General features: G+C 42.0%; 1 protein-coding gene across 1 annotated transcript in view; it reads right to left on the reverse strand.

The window, feature by feature from the left end:
• Positions 1–22,031, reverse strand: part of SORCS3 (sortilin related VPS10 domain containing receptor 3) — a 565,499-nt gene that overhangs the window by 189,900 nt on the left and 353,568 nt on the right. Inside the window, exon 5 of the mRNA XM_032490977.1 lies at positions 3,371–3,444. Within this exon, the coding sequence (XP_032346868.1) occupies positions 3,371–3,444 (74 nt within the window). The remainder of the gene's footprint in view (positions 1–3,370; positions 3,445–22,031) is intronic.

The raw sequence follows: 22,031 nt of genomic DNA on the forward strand, positions 1-22,031 counted from the left end.
CTTCCGTGCTCTCCCTGCTAAGTAAAATTGCTAAAGCAGTTGGAGTGGTGCATAGGAGCATAAAACAGGTCGGTAATCTGCCTGTTAACCAGGTATCAAATGAGTGAAAGGGTCACATATAAAAGAGTTTGCATAACAGCCTGATTCTTGGGGCATGAGTTTGATGGCCAGGTCATTCCACCGTGAAAGATTCCTAGGTGACCTCTCTTGATGGCATTGGAACATCTGGAATTCCTAAAGAAAACTGTATCTTCAGGTAAAGATTTTTATTATTGATGCTAATGAATATTACGCCCCATGCCCTGCCTAACCCACAAACACTTTTGGGGCACCAAGGAGGAAATGGATAATAATGACAGCCCCTTCCAACTCCCAATGCATTTCACAGCCATTACAACGATCATCACCGTAGATGAGAGAGAACAGATTAAGTAAGTATGCAGTTGATTCTTCTTCTGCACCCTTGGCAGAGACCACTACTGAATCACAGTGTTCTTCCTTATAAGGTCTCCCCGAGGCTGCTACTTTCCACCAGCTGAAGGTGACACAGGAGAAGAAACCTAGTACTCATGAAGGATCTATCCCTAGGCATTGGAAAATCTCTAAATGATAGATCACAATATTTGGATAATATTTTGTTTGGATTTCATATTCACTCTATTTGTCTACATACTAGAAGATAAAAGTATTTCATGTCAATGTCTTGTTTTTGGCATGGCTGCTCTGCCCGCCTTGTGTCCCTGCCATCCCTAGCACCACTTCACCCTGCCTCATCCCTCCCAAAGGAGTAGATTTAGGGCTTTTTGTTGTTGTTTTTTGTTGTTGTTTTTTCCACATCAGAAGAATTATGACTCAAGAAAGAGTGAGGACAATAAAGTTAGGTTGAGATGTGGATTCTGGGCAGTAAATTAGACCCATTTAATTGTCATCAGATGCCCACGGGCAAACAATCTCACCACGCTTAGGATTCAAATTTGCATCCCAGAAAACTGACAAATCACTTAGGAGTCATGTTCTTCAGAATCACTCATAAACATTAGGACTTAAAGACTTGTAATTTACAAGTTATAAATCTGCAATGGAGAAATGAAATTGCGAAGTGTCCAGTTCTGAAAGGGTTATATCTTGCCCTTCCAATAACCTTATGAAACTGACAAGAAGAATACTGTTCCCACCCCATAGACGAGGAAACCAGAGCTTGAAGAGGCTCTGTCTCAGCCAAGGCTGTGCTCTGCACCCTGAGAAAGGCACACTCCGTCTTTTTTCAAGGAGGGGTTGAGTCAATATTTCTACCCCTAACCCATACAAGCCATGTCTCTTCAGCATAAGTGGTTTAGAGCTTTCGATGACCATGGATTCTGTCACTGGGGAAAAAGGTCTGTGTACAATGAGCTTTTCCTTTGCAACTCCTATGACACCTAAAAGAATAATCACGGCAATTATACATCAGAAACCGAGCAGTGATAATTACAAAAAGGGAGATTTCAGCTACCACGTGGCTGGCCAGCACAGGCAGTAACTTATATTTTCCTATGGGGACCATATTTGAAAGAAGCACAGAGTAGAGAAGAGATGAAATTATCAGGACCTGGGGATTTATTCTTTCTGCTACACCAAGGAAGGGAGAAGGGCAGACAGCAGCTGGAACATTCTCTTCTTGCTCTTTGCGAAACAGAGGAAAACACTGCCCTTCATCCCCTTTATTTAATTTCCTTCAGAAACAACGACAAGGCTTATCCAGTCCATTGTACCTTCCTTCTCCATCAGTTCACTTCCTAGTTGGCCAACTGCCTTACCATCTCAAGAGCTTGCTCCAGAAATAGCAAAGAGCTTTTTTTTTTTTTTTTTTTTTTTTTCTGAGGAAATTCTGAGTGATGGCACACTGAGAAATTAGTCCATCTCAGCTGAGCAAAAGGCTGTAGTTAGATAGCTGGAACATCAGAAAGACACAAATTTCCTGTTTCTGACTTAATCTGTCACAAAATCTTAATAATTCTAAATACAGGCCAAATAATCATTATCATAATAGTTATGGACCAAATAATAGTTGGCCTGAAGAGGAAAAAAATACTTGGAAATAGTCCAGGTATTGAATCAAAGGCACCACTCCCAAAGCCCTTTTCTCTCCTAGTACTCTGTGTATAATAGGACACGGTTGATTTTCACAGTGTGTTTCAGCAATCAGCATTTTAATTCTGGACATAGTTTTGTAGGTGCAGAGGGGACTGGGTGAAACCATTGCTAACAAAGATGCTGGAATGAATGTATGTACATACAAGGATGTATAGATGGACCTCACCCCCCATACACACACACACCCCCTACCCCTACCATGTGAAAGGCATAAAGGGTCATCTCATGACTTTTTAAGGGAACAAAACCAAAGTATCTAAGATGAAACATGGAATACGTACTTACTTTCAAACACTTATTTTTTTTCTGTTTTTCATTAAGCATGCCATTTAGCATGTTATACCCTTTGGTACGTGCTTCCCGCATACATCCCTTCATGTATTTGGCCATCACTTCTGCTCAAATGAAAGCAAGACACAAGTAAGACACATTTGCACATTCTGGCAAGGAAGAGTAAAAGGTAAAATTACACCCAAGGTAACAAGAGTGTGCATGTAAAAAATTACCAATTAATAACGACACTTTCTGATTGGAGGAAGGGCTAATTTTCCATCTGAAATGTGTATTCACTCTTCTAAAAGGTTTTTCAACATGTGCTCCACAGAAGTTGTTCTGAAGGATCGATCAGGTGTGACATGAGGCAGGGATTCAGGAGTGAAATGAGTTTGGGGCTCAGTGACTTAATACCTGGCAGCTTCCTTCACCCTAGTCGTCTCTTGAGCCTTTAATATCCTCATGTGAATCCTGAGTCTCCAGGAGGCGAGAGCTGGATAGTCATTACCTAAGATTATCTGACCAGAGAAATGCTTATCTGACCAGAGAAGCATTGTGTGGAATTAGTATTCTTTGGAGTACATTCTAGGAAATACTGTTTTTGAGAATAGGTTCATAAAATATCTACTTTTCCCCAAAAGAAGGGAGGTTCACACACAGCTAAGAGTACCTGGTCATGACCTTCTCATAGAGCCCTCTAGCCCAGTGCTTCCCAATTTAATGTGCACATGAAATCACCAGGGATCACGTTACTCAGTAAGTCTTAAGGGGGCCTGAGAGTCTGAATTTCTGACAAGTTCCCAGGTGATGCTGAAGCTGTTGGCCCATGAACCCAAATTTGCATAGCCAAGGGCAGGGACACATGTGACTTCAAGGGCTGAAGGTGTCCAGGGATTGCCCAGAGTGCTATGCTGTGTGATAATTCCTTATCCAAGAGGGTGGTGAGACGGCGGATGGGGCTTACCAGTAAAACCTGTTGGGGGTGATGCGTTCATGCATGAGCTGCCACCGTCTCCCAAAGTCCATGGAGCTGTAGAGCTGCAAAACAACGAAGCAAGGAGAGCATAAGCATCACGGGGCCACTGTTCAACAGCAATGCGCATGTCAACCCCCTGGAGATGAACATTCCAACCCACCGAGTACCTGACACAGGCATCCATGTTACCCAGATAGAAACTGTGAATTCGACCATGCTATGCTTATCACAGCATCCTCTACATCAATATATATCCAACTGACCGATGCTTTTGAGCTGCAAGTCAACCCATTTCTGGTGTCATCTATGTCTCTCCTTTAGGGGCAAAGCCTTAGGTAAAATTATATCTTTCCTTTTTCTTCAAATTCCCTGAAGTCTTTAGCTATATCTAAAACTATTCAGCAAAATTTATTTTAAAATTATTTATTCAACAACTCCTACATGAAAGGCCCTCAGGAGGATATGAAGCTAAGGAAGCGGTAGGTTTTGTGCTCAGAGGGAAAATAAGGCACATATGTAAAGATGCGTATCAGCTGATGGTTGAGCCAATATTATAAGCAAAATATTATGCTTTTTTACAAATGCCGACACAGAACAAGGCAGAAGGAAGTGGCCTTCAAGTTTATAGAAACAGGGTCAAGTGAAGTTATCCCTAGAATCTCATCCGCAGTAGCTGTTCACTAACAGGGACCTGCTCTGCCACACCCAGGTAGTGTTCCCATCTGTAAGGTTTGAGTCCGTAACCTTACAACACAAACAAATATTTTTGTATGAACTTCCGGTAACCTCAAAAAAGCTTTGAGGGGTTTGGATAACTTTGGTCTCATTTCAATTTAATTCGGCCAGTGTTCACCATGAACTACATTTTTGAGTCTCTTCTTTGTTCAGTAAATAACAGATGTGTATGTGTGAGTGTGTGTGTGTGTGTGTGTGTGTGTGTAACTTAAAATAGCCTGTAAGGTAGTTAAGGAGATATATTAGCATTTGCGATTTATAGATGAAGATACTGACACTTGGTTCTACAAAGTGACTACTGGAACCATATGGAAAACCAGATGTCAATCCTGATTTTTACACTACATCACCCCAACTCTCACAGTGTTCACCCAAACAGGGCCCCCACTCCACGAGTAAATACAGATTACTATGTGCCCAGCTCTGCACACAGGGGAAAAGGCAAAACTCCTCCCCCATTGCTCTTGGTCTCTTTCTTTACTCATCAACTTAGTGAACAAAACATCGCTAGCTCTACACCATGAGCCACACGGAACCGCAGTCACTTCTTCAGGAAGCAAAATGGGTAACCACTCCCCACCCTCAAACAGACTCACAGGGACACCACGTCACAGGGCAAGACGAGGCACAGGCTAAGGCCTAGAAGGTGAGAGACGGGAAAGATAACCTGTGGCAAAACTGGAACAACGAGGCTTTCTGGAGAGATAGATCTTGAGCCAGGCCTTCTGAAATAGGTGCTGTGGACAAGAAAGAAGGTGGACAGAGATTTCACTGGGTGCAGGAGACAATGAGAAGAAAGGTGTCAGTGTGGGCAAGCCCTTGAGCTTGGCTTGTGAGGGAGCTTCTAAGAGACATGAGGGATGCAATGATGGTTGCTGGCCAGAAGCAGATGGAGGTTGTCTGTCTATCGGCCTATCTCTCTATCTCCCTATCCATCCATCCATCTACCTATGTGCGGATGTTTTTATATCTGTATGTGTATTTACATTGGAGAGGGGCTTGGGAGGATGGAGGGGGTTTGTGAGGACCAGACCATCACATTGGGAAAAACATATCCACCTAATTTATTGCAAGGACTGAGTATTCCATGCAGCATTTTAAGAAATCGATCACCCTCTTTCCTGTGTCAGATGTCTGACAGACATCTGCTCAGACTTAAGACAGATGTTTCCAATTAAATATATAAGAGACTGTGGTTGGAGCTTTCTGTAACCCAAAGATATCAATGATTCTCTATCAGCCCTGGCTCCAATCAGAGCAAAGAGAGCCCCAAATTCCTTCAAATAAAACCCACCATGATTGGGTCTTCCTCTGCTTCAAACTCTAGAAACAGGTCAGGGAAAATCCCTGAGAGTTGCCCTGACACTGCTGGAGTCTCAGTCCCCCAGGGAAGTCGTCAGACCTTCCCTCACGGAAGATCTCGGGCATGCCACCCACCAGGACTCCCGCTTGGCACACCCTCAGGAGGAGCATGGCTCCTCTCGTCTCGTGTTCTTCCCAACAGAAAGAACCAGAGCTCAGCTGCTGATCTCCTCGTCCAAGCCTGTTCCACTTCCTGCCTCCCCTGTCTCTGGTTTTGCTTTTTCAGCTCTTCAGTTTGACTGATGGGAGAAAAATTAAATTGAATTCTCTGCCTGGAGGCTGATTCAGATGAACAGAAAGAGCAGGCTACTATTCATTAAGGGACTTGGGCTAGCTACCTTGTCTCTCAATCTACAGTAAGTTGCTGAGTCGGAAGTGAACTTTCTTCTCCCACAAGATGTATCTTTGCAGCCTCTCCATTCATTCATTCATTCATTCATTCATTCATTCATTCATTCATTCACTAAAAGTGTACCAAGCAACCACTATGCTTTAAGCACTGAACAGAGTGCAGGGATTACAAAGGTTAAAAATACCATGAAGAGTAGAAGACGGAAATTCAGACAATTGCATTGCCATGCAATACATGTCATAATATTAGTACTAATTATCTATGCAATGGTAAGATTGGGGGCAATTGATATTTCCTCTTTTTTGGGTTATCAGGACTTTTAAAAATCATTGTGAACATGTATTACCTTACTAATTTACAAAATGAAAGCTCTGACACTGAAATAGAAATAAAGCAAACAGACAAGCATCAACAGAGTGTTAGAAGATTGTTTAATGATATGAAAATGCTCATATATTACTTAGTTTAAAATGTTATAAAACAAGTATATAGTGATGTTAATTTTTTTAAAGTATTGCACAACTTGAAATACGTAAGAAAGGAACAAGCCAAAATATTAGCAGTAGTTATCTCTGAATTGTGGGATGACGGGTACTTTATAAACTTTTTAACACTTCCCATCATTTCCAGATTTCTTTACAATACATATATATTATATTTCAATAGTAAGATAAGCCAATGCTTTATTCTATTTATATTTTATAATAATAATTCTATATTTATAATGTACACATTATATTTATCTATCTTTTAAAAAACTAAGAATTAAAAATCCAATTTTTTTTTCATTAGGGAACTGGAATTAGACACAGCCATATGGGATTTTCTACAACATGGTATTTCACAGAGGTTATCATGGATAAGGGTGAATCCTTCCTTGGACATTAGGCAATGTGTTAACTCATATAAACTCAGTGTTTCTACAGTTCTGCATGGCTTCAACCCAAAGTGTTTTATGCAACATTAAAATAAAATGTATTTTCCAAATAATAAACATTTTAAAAACATTTCTTGTTTATGCAAAGCTACATATATGAGACCCTGTTCTCCTCCATATCCTGCCTTATGATGTCCCCTCCTGCAAGGACGTCATCCTGGATTTTTACCAGAGAACCATCTTTATCCTTTCCCGCTACATGTTGTGGCCTCATCTCTCTTAACAAGCACATAGTCAGTGGCGACACATACACACAGAGCCCTAAATGAATCATCGGAACAGCTGGAAAACATGAAAGAGCCCTGCTCTTTTCCTTATTGATTCAGTTATTAGCTCCCTAATTACATCAGCCTGCCAGGGGAAAGCATCTGATAGCTGAAGAACTGAAGAGGCAATTTAATCAATGTAATATTCTACAGGAAAAACAAGTTGCATCTGGAGAGCTGAAGTTCAAAGAATAATATGATCGCATCAGGAGGTTATGGGTTGAATTATACCCCATCCCCCCCAAAAGATATGTAGAAGTCCTAACCCCTACTGTCTCGGAATGTGACCTTATTTGGAAGCGAGGTCTTTGCATATGTAATCAAGTTAAAATGGGGTCAGAGTGGGCCCTAATCCAATATGACTGATAACCTCAATAAGGAGAAATTTGGTCACACAGATAGACAGGCACAGGGGGAAGACAATGTGAAGACCCCCCCCAGAGAAAAGGCCATGCTAAGACAGAGAGCTGGAGTGATGCACCTACAAGCCAGGGGATGCCAAAGACTGCTGACCAGTCACCAACAGCTAGGAAGAAGCAAAGCCTCCCCACAGGTGTTAGAGGGAGCATGGTCCTGCTAACACCTCAGTTTTAAACTTCTGGCCTCCAGAATTGTGAAACAATGTATTTCTATTGTTCCAAGTCATCCAGTTAGTGGTACTTTGTTGTAGCAATCCTAGAAAACACATGCAGGCATCTTAGACCGGCTACCAAAAGCAACAATGACAGAGCTTGCTACATTTCTCCACGTTTTCTTTCTCCATTTCTAGGCATTGAGTTGTAAAGCCAGAAGTCTGACTTAGAGCCATACTGTAGAATCTGTGGTTGAAAGCCAAATTCTCATTTGCCTATATTTCTCTGTCCCATGCATTTCCACCACATCCCTAAAGATATTTTCCAAGAATAAATGTGAATTCATAATGACCATATGGCCATAACCAGACATAATCAGGAGAGGCAACAAAATACACATTTTATAGCAGTGTTTGGTGTTCCAGCCAGACTCCCTAGAGCTCGCAGATCTCCCATGAAGAGGGAAGGATGGTTTGGAATACATTTATGTAAAACTCTCCCCTGTAGGCCAATGCAAACTTAGTGTGTAACTGTCCTGATTTTTCTTCTCAAAACCTACACGGTTTCAGTAGCGTTCTGCAGAGTAGCCATGGCGGTCTTTGTCTTTCAAATAAACAGGTTGCTTTCTGCTTAAAATAAGAAGCTCTCTGTACCTATTTCTGTGGTAGCCCCAGAGTGAGTGGGAGGGCTTGGCTGCTCTATGTAGGGTAAATCCTCCAGGTTGTGGCAATACTTGTGGCAGGAAGGAGAGAAACCAGGGTCACACAGCCCAGAGTCCTTTCCAACACTTGCCTCTGGTTCCTTTCTCAGCCATTATCCAGAGAACTCCTTTCCGTTTTTTTAAATTGAATTATAGTCAGTTACAGTGTGTCAATTTCTGGTGTAAGGCATAATGTCTCAGTCATATATATTATATATATACATATATATATATTTGTTTTCATATTCTATTTCATTAAAGGTTATTACAGGATATTGAATATAGTCCCCTGTGCTATACAGAAGAAATTTGCTTTTTTAATCTATTTTTATATATAATAGTTAAGATTTGCAACCCTCAAATTCCCAAATTTATCCCTTCCCATCCACTTTTCCCCAGTAACCATAAGATTGTTTACTATGTCTGTGAGTCTGTTTCTGTTTTGTAGATGAGTTCATTAGTGTCTTCTTCTTTTTCTTTTTTTAGATTCCACATATGAGTGATGTCATATGGTGTTTATCTTTCTCTTTCTGGCTTACTTCACTTAGAACTCCTTTCTTGACAGCCAGAGGAAAGAATTCCACCCAACGTCCCTCTAAGCTCTGGGTACACAGACAAGAACTTTTGTCCTCAGCAATCACTTCCCTTTGCCCTTGGGAGATATAAGGCAACTACACCATATACATATCTATTAAAAAAGACACAGGCATTCAGCTAGTCATGTCCTTTTATTGGAAAAGGCAGCATTTTTCTTCCCTTCTCGAAGATTTCTGGCCATGAAAGCTTTTTCTCTCAGATGGCTTACATCATTCGTTCCTCCGTTTAGCAAATATTGACCAAATGCCTATTAAGAACCAAGCACTGTTCTATGGATTTAGGAAGCCAGTGAACCAAAAAGACAGAAGGTCTCTGCTCTCAGGAATCTTACATCCTAGCGGAGATCAAGAACTCAAATGCCCTCAAGTCTATGCTGTGGACATGTAGGGGAGGTATAAGAAAATACCTAGACCATTATTTGTGTTCTTTAGACCCAGATTCACGTTGCTGGCACTTAACACATTGAGGAGGCTTCTTTACTCACCCAAGAAGGAGATCTTTCCCATTTATACTGAAACACTTGACGCTGTAGGGTTAGCTTTCATTTTCCTGCTTTTGATAGAGATGTGAGTTCAGAAAGGTTTCACCGTCCTCCTAACTCTAAGAAAAACATGGTACAAATGTGATAATGTTTGGCAGGTAACATTTCGCCACAAGGCTGAGGAGAAACAGGGAGTCCAGACAGCTTGTGCTCCATCTAAAAATGGGTGTAGCTGTTCCATAGCTGAACAAGAGTGCTAATCCAGCGTGGTCAGGCTTTATAATTTTTAAGGGAACCTGAGAATTCAGCTTTTATATGGGAAATCTCTATATTTTCAATTTTGGAAAACATTTAAAATTTTAAAGTCTATTTGCAGGGCAAATAAAATACGTCTTAATCCAGATGGCCAGGCTGCCTGAGGACGACCAATTTGCGACCTGAATCTTAGCGTCGACCTACAACTGCTTGAATTCAGGAGAGAATGGGACTATATGACCTTGAAGTAGGAATGCCAGATTTTTACTTTATTAGCAAATTAAAATACAGAATTCCCAAGTAATTTGAATTTCAGACAAAAAGTAAACAAATTTTTGTGTGTAATTACATCCTATGTAACATTAAGGATATGCTTATATTTTTAAAATGTTATTATTTATCTGAAATTCAAATTTAATTATATGCCCTATATTTTTATCTGCAACCTTACTCTGAAGTCTCTCCCGTTCCATTTCTAAAAATCTAGATTATAAGATGCATCCCCTTATACGAGGCTTCTTTATTCTTTGACATTGGATACAACTAAGTCAATAAAATAATCTCAAAATTATTGTAAAGACTCCCTGGAGTCAATTAAGTCCAACTGTTTCACTCAGTCGATTTAATGTTAATTGAGCATCAGCAGGGGCTACACTCAGTGCCCGGTGTGATGATACAAAGGTGAGTGACACAAGGTTCTTGGATCTCCAGAAGCTCAAAACCTAGACGGGAAGGCAGACGTGTCCACAGGTAAGCGCAGCACAGCGCAGGGAGTTGCCCTGCCCGTGGCGGCAGAGGAGGGCTGGCAGGGCTCAAAGAAAGGAGTGGTCAGTCCTGCTGGGCTCGGCCCCAGGCCAGGGGCTGAGTCAGAATGGATGAGTAGGAGCTGGTCTGAAGGATACGTTCCCCCCAAAAAACACTGCAGTTAACAAAGGTGAAGATTTCTGGACATTAGGGAATATGTTGGAAATAAAACAAACATTATCTCATCCTCCTACAAAAGTACAATTCATTTGGCCCAGGATCAGTGAACGCTGGTCTAACTGCCACATCTCAAAGGACAAAGAGCAGACGTGGAGGAGGAGCCGAACAAGGCCATCGAAAGGACTCAAGAGGAAGAGGAGAAAACAGCTCTGCAAGTTGTGCGTGGGTGTGAGGACACAACGGAGACAAAGACGGGCTGTGAGAGCGAAGGGCATAAAAGCAGAGAAGTCTAAGTAGAGACACGCTTGTTTACCAAACTTTGAAACATCCTCCCTGGCAGATCACACCACCACCAAAAATGAAGAACTACTTTTAAAAGCAAGTTCACAGAATTCATTACTCTTAAGAAGTTGGTGAGAAAAGCACAGGATATCCTGTAAACAGTTTCAGACTCATGCTTCTCAACGTTTGTCATCAAAACATCTCTAATAGCCAAGGGGAATAAAGCAAAGCATCCCACCAGAATCTGGAGGTCTGACCTTAAACACGTGGGCAAAAGGGCAAGCATTTTCAGGTCTCTAATTCTCGCCTTCAAATTCCATGGATATTCTGTAGTCTACTCTGTATCTGTGCTTAGAATAAAAAATAAACGTCTTCACAAACTTTCAAGTGGACTCCCCAGGAAGACCCCCTAAATCTACCATACTCTATACACCATGGCCCCCAGGAGTGCATTTTGGAGTCCCAATTTGAAGAGTGGGGGTAAGTGACACCAAAACTGGTTGCTGCATAATTAGGGACTGGGTGCTCTGGGTGGGGGTGACCCATTTAACCATCTCAGGTGTGGTTTTTCTGCAGGGTGACTACAAGGAGAGGGGTATGACCATATCTATGAGGACTGGAATCCTGGATTTGATAAGAGGAGATGCCCTTGGGCAGGGTTTTTATTTAATGATTTGACCAAGGGAGAGGAAAATATGTAGTTCTGGCCACGCCATATTTGCAAGAAAGCGATTCCATCAAACTCTGTCCACTAACACAGCGAGCTTCGTTTTGCCCTGGCTTTTGTATGACTCCCCGTGCCTGTTCACCTGACTATATCCCCCATTTCAGAGGCCATATGTATGTTTGGATAAGCAAAGCCTTCTATTTCCCAAAGCAGTGTCCTACTCCCTGCTAGAGGTCCTGGTGACTCTAAAGGTCCATTTGAAAACACAAAGCATAGATGGTGCTGCCCCGTGCACCCCAGTACCCAGCCCGCGGGTGGTATAGACTGCTCTCCTCCCATCGGGCATGCAGAAACCGGCTCAGAATGGTAGTAGTGTCTACGCTCTGTCAAAGGGGTGACACCATGCTCATTTCCCATCTGCCTGTTCCTCCAGGATTCTCTCCACCAACCTCCCCACCCCCTCATTTTCCAAGTTCCAGCTACACTTGCTTCCTTTTGGCTTTTCAAACATGCCAAGGAACTCTCCAGTCCCAGGGCCTTGGCACGTGCTGCCCCGTCTACCTAAAATGCCCTTCCTGCTCTCTGCACTTCTCCTTCTTCCTATTCATGTACTGAACTGCTACTCAAGTGTCAGGTAAACACAGAAATAACCCTTCCTAGGGAAGCCCTCCTTGGTTACCTCCTGCCCCAGACGGCACCAGGTCCACCTGCCGTCTGCCCCAATGGGTCTCTAGTCTCTTGTTCATAACATCCACCAAAGTCTTTATATATTTGTGTAATTATATGGCTGATGTCTGTCTTCCTTTCTAGGTCGTAGGGATTGCTACTTGAATAGTGCCAAGTGCTTAACACAGTGCTGGGGCCGGGAGAATAGATGCTCAGTAAATATTTCCTGAATGACCACATGAATATTCCTGTTCAAGTCTTTTAAAGTTCTATTCCTTCCCCTGAAAGCCCCCTCTTCCCTTCCCAAATTTGTCTAAATTCTACCTTTCTTTCAATATTAGTTTGAATTGCCTCTGGTCCATGAAGCCATCCTTGGCCACACTTGGCCAAAAGAGACAAGATTACAAGAGAGAAATTGAAGAACTAATTTCAAAAGCAGATTCATAAGACTCATACCTATGAGAAGTTGGTGAGAAGGAAAGAGTATCCTATAAATAGTAACTCTTTTCTCATATTTAACACCCAGCGTCCAACCAGACTCGAGTAACGGGTTTCTCTTCTAAGCCCTTGAATTGCTTTGATTTAATTCATCCAACATTGATCTAGTCATTCACTCCCTCATGCATCAAAGCTTCTGGTAATCTCTTCAGGTAGATTAGAAGCTCCTGGTTGAAAGGAATCCGATCTGAAATCTAGATTCCACCCCCCCTCTAAAGAAACTGCCACCGGGCTGCCTGACAACATAGAACTGGAGAATAATACATTTTCATGTGGCCTTAGACGTAATCTGGACAATTCTTTTTACACATGGAGAATCCAAGGCTCTGTGACTTGCCTAGTGTAACACAGCTAGTCAGGTGTTGAGCTGGAATTCGAGCCCAGGGTCTTGACTCCCGCTTCAGTGCTGTGCTGTACTGTCTTTTTTTTTAGGTTAACTGCTTGATTTTAAAAGAAAAACAAGTTTAACATAACCTCACAGGAATAATGGCTCATTTGGGTACACCATGCATGAATGACTCTGTACCTTGAATGTATCCAGCACTTTTATTTACAAATCATTTTCACAAATCATTTTATCCTCTTTTGTGCCGAAGACTATTTTCTGAGCTAACAGTCACATAAGACAATCTTACAAACAATTCACATGGTATTTACCCAAATCCATTCTTTTGTCTCCACAATCATATTCTCTGGACCATTTTCCTTGGCAATCAGATTCCATTCACTTTTATACATTACAAATTTGAAACATCTCATATTAAGCAGTACCCTTGGAACACAAATGTCGCTATTCCTCATAAGCTGACTTTATTTGTTCCGACCCACACCCCTCCCCTGTGCCTACATCTCTCCTTAATGGTTTTGGTCTCACATCACTTCCTATTATCAATATTCACTTTATCACCTATTTTCCTGGCCTTTTCACTGCATTTGATTTGTCTTTAATTTTTTTCCAAGTTCAAATTTGTTTTTCCTTCCCCAAAACCTGAATCTAAAAGAGGTGGGATAAGCTTTTTTTTTTTTTTTTTTTAGTTTGATGTCATTTATTTGATTTAAACTACTATCTTTAAATATCAAAACAATAATAACTGCCTTCAATTCAGAAGAAATAAAGACTTTAACTACCTTACGAAACACCATTTGCGACAAATCTCCAAGTGGACTGTTTAAACATGTTGAAGATTTTAGTATTAATATATGGCCAGAAAAATCTAAGAGTTTATTCAAACTCAAGATAGTAAAGGAAAAAGAAGAGTGTGTACTGCAAAGTCTACTCTTTCAGAAAAATAAAAGGAAAGCGGAAAAAAAGAAACTTACATTTATGGAGAATCTGCCCCTGACAGGCATTTCTATAAATAGGTTAACTGACTCAGAATAAACATGGATGGTTATTTCTGTCCACACTTCCCTAGGAGACCTTGGAGGCCCTGTGGGTGTGACGAACTTGCTCAAGATCCCAAAGCAAATTCCAAGACATCTGATTCCAAAGCCAGTGTTCATTCCACAACAACTGCTACCACTGAAAAATGAGTGTTATCAAGGAAACAACCTGAACTGTAAGGGGGTTCAAACTATGTCCTAGAAAAGTTATTGGAACTTGGGGTTGTTGGCACAGAAAATTGACCAATGAACAAAGAAGTTTGTAACTGTTTACAAATATGGGAAAAAGTTGTTCTGTGGAAGGATAATGAGGCTTTATCCTGCTGCATCAAAGGGCAGAAGCTGGACCAAAAGGTGATCTAGACAGAAGTAAATGTTGGCTTGATGTAAGAAATAATATTCTAATGGAAAGAACTCCCTGAGGCTGGAATACGCTGCCTCATGTGGCAGCAAGTTCTCCAGGGAGTTACGAGATGTGCTTAAGTAGAAGATGGATAAGCACTTTGATTAAGGTGATACCATCAGGAAATTAAAGTGGCAGATGGGGTTTAAGCCAATGAGTTCTTAGGTCTCTTTAGATATATGATTTTCGATTCTTAATCCAAGAGCAATAATCCTAGGAATAGAACCCAAGGGAATATTCACTTCTGATGCTTCTTAAACAATTGTAAAAGATGGCAGAGGAACTTTGTTTGCAGGCACTCAAATGTTGGAAAGGCCCAGGACTCTGTGTGGCAGGCTTTGATAGATTCATTCAGCCTCCCTGTACCTAAGACCTTTGCAAAAGGATTTTCAGCTCCTCCCTTCAAGAGCTAGAATGCATTTCCTCACCCCTTTGTTTTGGTATCAAGATGCAGTGGAAGTGACACTGTTCCAGTCCTGAGTGTAGTCCCTAAGAAGCCTTGGACAATTTCAATCCTTCAGAATACTGTTCACATGGGTGAACAAACCCATGCCAGCCTGCTGGAGGATGAAGGACCACATGGAAAAGAACCCAGTCTACAGCCATCTCAGACCAGCATACAGCCAGCTGAACTCTAACTAGAAGAGAGATCCCAACCAAGGTCATCACAACTACCAACTCAACCGCAGCTGATCAGAGACACATGGATGAATCTAGCTGAGACCAGAGAAATCACCCAACTAATCCACAGAGTTGTGAGCAATAATTAATGTTTACTGTTTTAAGTCTCTATGTTTAGGGAGAGTGGGTTACACAGCATTAGCTAGCTGATACATAGAGCTTAATTACAAGGCTTAGATCTATCAATGACCTAACTGGGCTGTTTTGAGGAAAAAATTTATATTCCTCAATCTCAGTCTCTTACATAAGTATAATGAAGAGATTTCTCCACAACAGTGACTGTCAAATTTCAAAGTTATTCAGATACCTTGTTTGAAATGTATATTCCAGGCCCTCTCCAGAAATTCTGATTCAGGAAGTCAAGAGTGGAGCCCAGAAGTATGCATTTTAATCAGATATCAGATATCATTTTAACAAGATATCTAATGTAGATGCAGAGGAACCACACATTGAAAAGCTCTGTTCTAGATCATTCCTGAGGTAGCTTGGACATTTATAAGCTCATCACCTTCAGTCAATTTCTACCTCCATCACAGGTCGATGACACCTGGCTGAATATTTGCAGCTCCTTGGAGATGGGAGTGTCACAGATGCTCTAGGGCCCATTAGAGTAGAGTGACTTGCCCTTAAGTCAGACATCTTTTGGCTCCTGGGAAACCCACTCCTAGCGCCATCACAGAAACCAGAGCCTTGCAAAAGGAGATGGGAAGACTACTTCCACTCAAAACTATTCTGTTCAACTGCCAAGTGCTGGAATACGACTAAATAGCAAATAGCCCAGCTTCAGCTAAAATGCACAGTAACAGCTGGACTGTGTTCCCTGAAAGTACAATGCATTTATTACACAGATAATTAGACTTCCCTCCAGATCTAAAAGTCATATGGTCAGTGCTTTAAGCAAAGGGGACTTACTTCAGCCTAGTCAACCCTAGCCCAGAGCTCTCAGAAAGTGCTGATCCTTGGGTTCTAAATGGGGTGAGGAGGGAGCTGGGGTGGGACCAGCAACTGCTCGCTGTTCTTCTGCTCTTGGCTTTAGTGACCCAAATCAGTGGTTCTCAACTCTGCATTAGAGTTGCCCAAAACTTTTAAATAATACTGATGCCTGGGCCTCATCTTAGAAAACGTAAATCAGAATCTCTGGGAATAGATTACCTGGTCATAGGTATTTCTAAAACTCTCCAGGTAATTCTAATGTTCAGACAGGGTTGAGTACTATTGGTTTAAAGCAGAGGTTGGCATAGTATGATCCACCTGTTTTTGTAAAGAAAATTTGATTGGAACCTAGCCATACTCGTTCGTTCAGAGTTGAGTGTTACAATAGAAATCATATGGCTGGCAAAGCATACAATACTTACGATTCAGTCCTTTACAGAAAGTTTGCCAACCACTGCTCTTAGGTACTGATCTTTAGTAGCAGTTAAGAGAGGTCCTAAGAGAGATTTTATCCTAAGTGCCTTTTGGCTTGGTCCCCTTTTACCTGTTTCTCCTACACCAGGAGCCCAAAGTTAACAACAACAACAACAACAACAACAACAACAACAAACAATTACTAATGTCTAACAAGTATTAATTCTGTGTCAGGCATTTGGTTAACTGGTTTGCATCACTGTATTTACACCTTACAACCACCCTGTTGAGGAATCATGATTATCCTCATCTTACAGAACAGAAAACAAAGCTTTGGAGAGGACAAAGTCACTGGTCTGAAAACACAGAGTAAGTGAAGAGGTCAGATTCAAATCAGGCTCTCTGATTCCACGGCCCATGTGCTCAATAACAACACAAGCCAAGATTCACATTGTGGAAACGTGGAGCTTCTGAGCCAGACGGCAGCGTGAATTTCCAGAGACAGGGACAGGGAGGTTCTAAGAACCCCTACCTTACAGGACCTCAGTGAGATTAGGGACAGCATGATGCCTACACAAATGAAAATGCCTGGTCGACTAAAACTGTGTTTTGTCAGATTTTTCTTCCAGAGACATTCTTGACAATATTCTACGAATTTATTTTTTCAGCCATGTAACCACTCAGTAATCTAGTGAACACCTTTTGTGAACCAGGTATGGTTCTGTATTCCAAGGTTACAAAAGATAACAAAATTCTGGAAAACGCAGGCTACCAAATATATATCAACATACAGATACATGTGTATACATACATATACATGTATATGTACATATCCATATATGTGTATGTATGTGTGTATTTGCATACTGTTCATTTCTCCCACTACCATGTAAACTCCATGAAGTAAGGAGTCGGCAGCCTTTTGTCCTTAGAAACACTAGACAGCAATGTGTGCGGGCCACTGTGAATAGTGGAATACCAAAGAAAAGCACAAAAAATACAAGAGACATGGCATAAAACAGACCATGAAAAGGACAGCTGTTTACAGTCTGAGACATGAAACAAGAAGGCAGGACATCACCTTGTTCAGCCTCTGTTTGAAACACAACCAACAGGTGACTCAAATTTTTGGCTACTCAGCACAGGTTTGCGAATGACCACGAATATATGTTGAGTACTGACTCGGGGGAGATAAGTGAATTTTAACGAGCAGGTAAATTTGCAAATACGGAATCCGCAGATAATGAAGATTAACTGTGTAACGTCATGCAAAGATAACCGCCAAGGGGGACATGAAAGCAGGATAAAGGGGTGCAGCGAGCCAAGTGAAAGCACTCAGGGAAGGCCTCTCCGAACCACTAAACTTTGAGCAGAAACCCAAATGAAGGAAAGAGCAGGTGCCGGGAACATGTAAGGAGGGACCTAGGAAGGAAGAGGAGCAAGGAGGAAGGCCCTGACGTGGGAGCCTGGTGGCATGTGGGAGGAGCCTCCAGGCCGGTGTAGGTGCCTGCGATGCTCCAGAGAGAGAAGCATCAGGACATGAAGTCAGAAATCAGGACGACTTTGTGTACGAGGCATGTCTGCCCTTGACAGGGCCTTGGGTCTCCTGTGCACGATGGAAGTGTACGGAGGCATGTGAGGAGAAGTCTGCCACAATCTGATGTAAATTTTAAAGATCACCAGCAGAAAGTGCGGGAACCACAGGGAAGAGATGATCGTGGTGGCCCAGGGAAGATGGGAAGTGGCTTGCATTAGCATGTGAGTGCTCGAGTTGGGAAGGTGGGGGGCTTTGCAAAATATTCTGGAGGTAACGCCAATAAGATTTGGCAATGGATGGCTGTGAGGTCTTAGAGTAACAGAGGAATCAGATAATTCAAAGATTTGGGACTCCTATCAACGGAGTGGTAGAGGAAGATGAGGGACTTGATCATATTCAAGATATATTCTGAAAGTAGAAATGACAAGATTCACTGCTGTACCAGAGTTCAGTTTGAGAAACAGAGATGATTCCTAGATGTGGAGCCTGTGGAAAGGGGTGTCCTTTACTGTCATTCAAATCCGGAAAAGGAGTAAGTTTGGGGAGTTTGTTAAGAGTTGCACGTATTAACTTACTTTTCTTTAGATTTGTATGTGTGTGGGTAAGACCAAGAAGAGAGTAAATTATAAAGAAGTAATAGATACTCATCAATCTGTGTATGCTCTGCTCTGTACTAGGGTTAGGCAGAAACAAATCCAGCCTCCATGGGGGAGCTTGGAATCTAATGGAAGAAACAGACAAATAAACAGGTGATTATTTAAATTTTCTTTTTTCAGTACAGGTTCTGAAGCAAGAGAACGGCAGGCAATGCCCAATGCAAGACAGAAGTGAGATCCAAAAATCCTGATCTGGGGAGTGAGGGTAGAGCTCAGCGGTAGAGCGTGTGCTCAGCATGCATGAGGTCCCGGGTTCAATCCCAGTACCTCCACTTAAAAATATAAAAAGTTAGAATCAAAAAAAATTTTTTTTAAAGTATAATCTGCAGAAACTCCAATTTCTCCCCAAAAGACCTAAGGAAGAATGATTTTGCTGGTCTCATCAATACCAAGTCAAGAGTTTTCAGCTCAGTTGATGATCAAATTGCTACTAGGTTCTCCTTGGGAAAAAGCTCATGAGGAGGCTGGGCAGGCCAACAACCACTGGGACATCAAGTGGCATGTAAATGTCTCCGCACTCAGAGGACAGCCCTCAGCAATCAGGACCCATGTCCCCATGTTCATTCACTTACCTGCTGAACTTGTCCGTAGATGCGCTTGCTGCTTTTAATGGGTAACCAGGAGCAACTCTTCGGGAGAGACCATCAACAAAGCTAAAATCCTCAAGCAAGGGAACAGCCTCCACAAACAAACAGAACACAAATTCCTCCAAGGTCTGAGCAAGGGAAAAAAGCTCTCCCGAGGAAAATCTCTGCTGAAGGCAAGATGCTTCTTTTTTTTTTCTGAGTTTGTTTTGACCCTTCTGGTCCCAGCACTGACAGAGATGAAACTGCAGCATCAGACACAATCCCTTCCCCAGTCCCCTCAGTACAGCTGTTAGAGGCCAGCATTTTCAAAAAACTTAACTGTAGAAATCCGAGAGGGAAATAAATAAAGAAAACATAAAGACAGTGAAATCGTTGCATGCACAAAGCAGAGGTTCCCGACCCTACAATTGCTAAGAATGTTACCAGGAACACGGGCTCAGTTTGGTTACACGTTCTATCCGAAAGTTCCACATTCAGAAAACGCCCCTGTTGAATGTTTAAACAGATAACTCATACACACACTCCTTGGCCACCTCTTTTCTAGCTAAATGCCTGAAGTTTCCACCCCAGACCAGTGGAGGTTTGTGGGGGAAATTAGTGGGTATCGGGACAGCTGAAGCTCCCCTGGGCAAACAAGGCAAATCTTGGATTCCATCAAGCATTTAACAGCCAAGACTCAGATCGGGTTGGGTAAAGACCTAATCCCCTCTTCTCTGTGTCCCCTGCCCCTATTCCAACCTATTGCATGAAAACTTTGCATTTTAGGGCTGGAAGGGTCCCATGGGATCAATGCTGGAGTTCCCCTTTAAAGCCAGTAACCATGAAAAGGACTTAGCACACCTTTTTCTGACTGTAAAGTGGCCCCACAACCCTCCAACGCTAGCATTTCATACTCAAAGATGAGTGAAAAACAACCAACAGTCAAATGCATTCTCAGCTACATCAGTAGCTACAAGAACAAGAAAGTGCGCCTAGTCCTTTGAGAAAAAACAGGCAGATCACCCATCAAGTCACACAAGGGACTATTCAGTGGACTCTCACCCAGAGTCCAGCTTTGTGTCACCGCACATACCGCATACTACATGAGGAGTGTCAATCACATACAGGTATAGATGCCCCCTTCCGCCATTTTGTTTTCCCTTCTGATTTTAACGTTATTGCACCAAGAACACTAAATTCCCACAGCAGCGTCTCCACGACAAAGTCACATTACAAAGATGAAATTAATTAGGCTGGGAGAGGGGAGGCTGGCTTTTCCTTGAAGTGGAGACATCCCAGCTCCCAGCTGCCCAAGGAAGCACATGGGAACCACTCTGCCTGTGAGCGCCTGCTCCCATTTCCAGCTGGATTCTATGGTTTGATAATTTCTTGCTATTTATTTCTCACCCCCAATCCCATCCCTATTCAGTGTTCACGATTTTGCCAGGAAACTTAGAATTTACTTGCCCTTCCTTACTCACCGCATTGCTCAGCAACTACTGATATCCTTCAGACTGATTTTCCAATACTCTCCCACCACTGTCCCCTGGCGCAGGACACAAGTTCCTATTGGACCCATCATTTGGATGTGCTCACTCTCTGTGGCATGATTTATAGAAAGGCAGCCTCAATTACAATTTCTCTTACTCCTTGCATTGACGAAGTGCTGAAGATACAGAATTGCCAAGATGGCTCGGTACACAGCCTCTGATTCCAACAGCTTTCAGCCGACAGCCCCAGGCACCAAAAAAAAAAAAAAAAAAAAGTTGCAGTGCCAAAAAGAAAGATTCAATCCATCAGTGCCAAAGACGGGAAGACCAGAAGCTGTTTTCCTAAGTCAGAAAAGTGGCCCAACCACAACTCTCCTCTCTGCAATCAGATTGGGAACTCTGCTTTTCCTTCTGGCTCAGAGTTTAGTGGCAGCCATTTTTGTGGGCCAAGCAATTTCAGGAACAGCAGCCAGCAGACAGGAATTGGGAGATTAAAAAAATAAACCTGCATATGTGCTTCTGCTTCTAGCCCTTGTTTACTCACAGTAATTTAAAAAAAAAAATGAAACCAGTAAATGAAATGAAAACAAACAGACCCATTTATCTACCGGCTTTGGTTTCACTTTTATTTTGTCGATCTGAAATGGCTGAGAACTCCACAGGAGTGTTTCATCCAGCAGGAGAGTGTGTGGAAGTAGCTTATCCCCAGTTCTCTTATCAGGAGGGAGCCAGGGATGACAGGGAGAAAGGAAAATTTAACATGTGTCACTTGTTGGTCGAACAAGGAGCATACTAAAAACAAGGTCACTCTTGGACTACCCTCCCACAGATGTTCCAATCTTTTTTTGTTTGTTTGTTTTTTAATTCTATCTCTTCTGAAGTCTTTTTATTACAGACTTAATGATCTTTGTGACATCTCAGAAATAATTGTTTTAAAAGCTCTTATGTCTGGAAAAAGTGCTCAAGGGAATTAACTGTCATTTTTGGCTTATCCAGTCTACTTTCAATCCACTTAACCAAAGTCATACTTGCAATGGCCTTTCTCCAACCTCCATGTAGGTCCAAAATGGTTTTCTGGGTAAAATATCGAAGAGGTCAGCTCTTGACAATTGGGATATGTTTTATTGTCTTAATTATTTAAACTAAGAATTTTTTTAAACTGATAGGTTTTATTTTCTGGAGCAGTTTGAGGTTTACAGAAACATAGGTGGAAAGTACAGACAGAAGGCTTCCATGTAGCCTCTCTCCTCCCCAGCATTATTAACATCGTGCATCAGTGTGGCACATCTGTT

This window comes from Camelus ferus, chromosome 11 (genome assembly GCF_009834535.1).
Source record: "Camelus ferus isolate YT-003-E chromosome 11, BCGSAC_Cfer_1.0, whole genome shotgun sequence".
NCBI lineage: Eukaryota > Metazoa > Chordata > Mammalia > Artiodactyla > Camelidae > Camelus > Camelus ferus.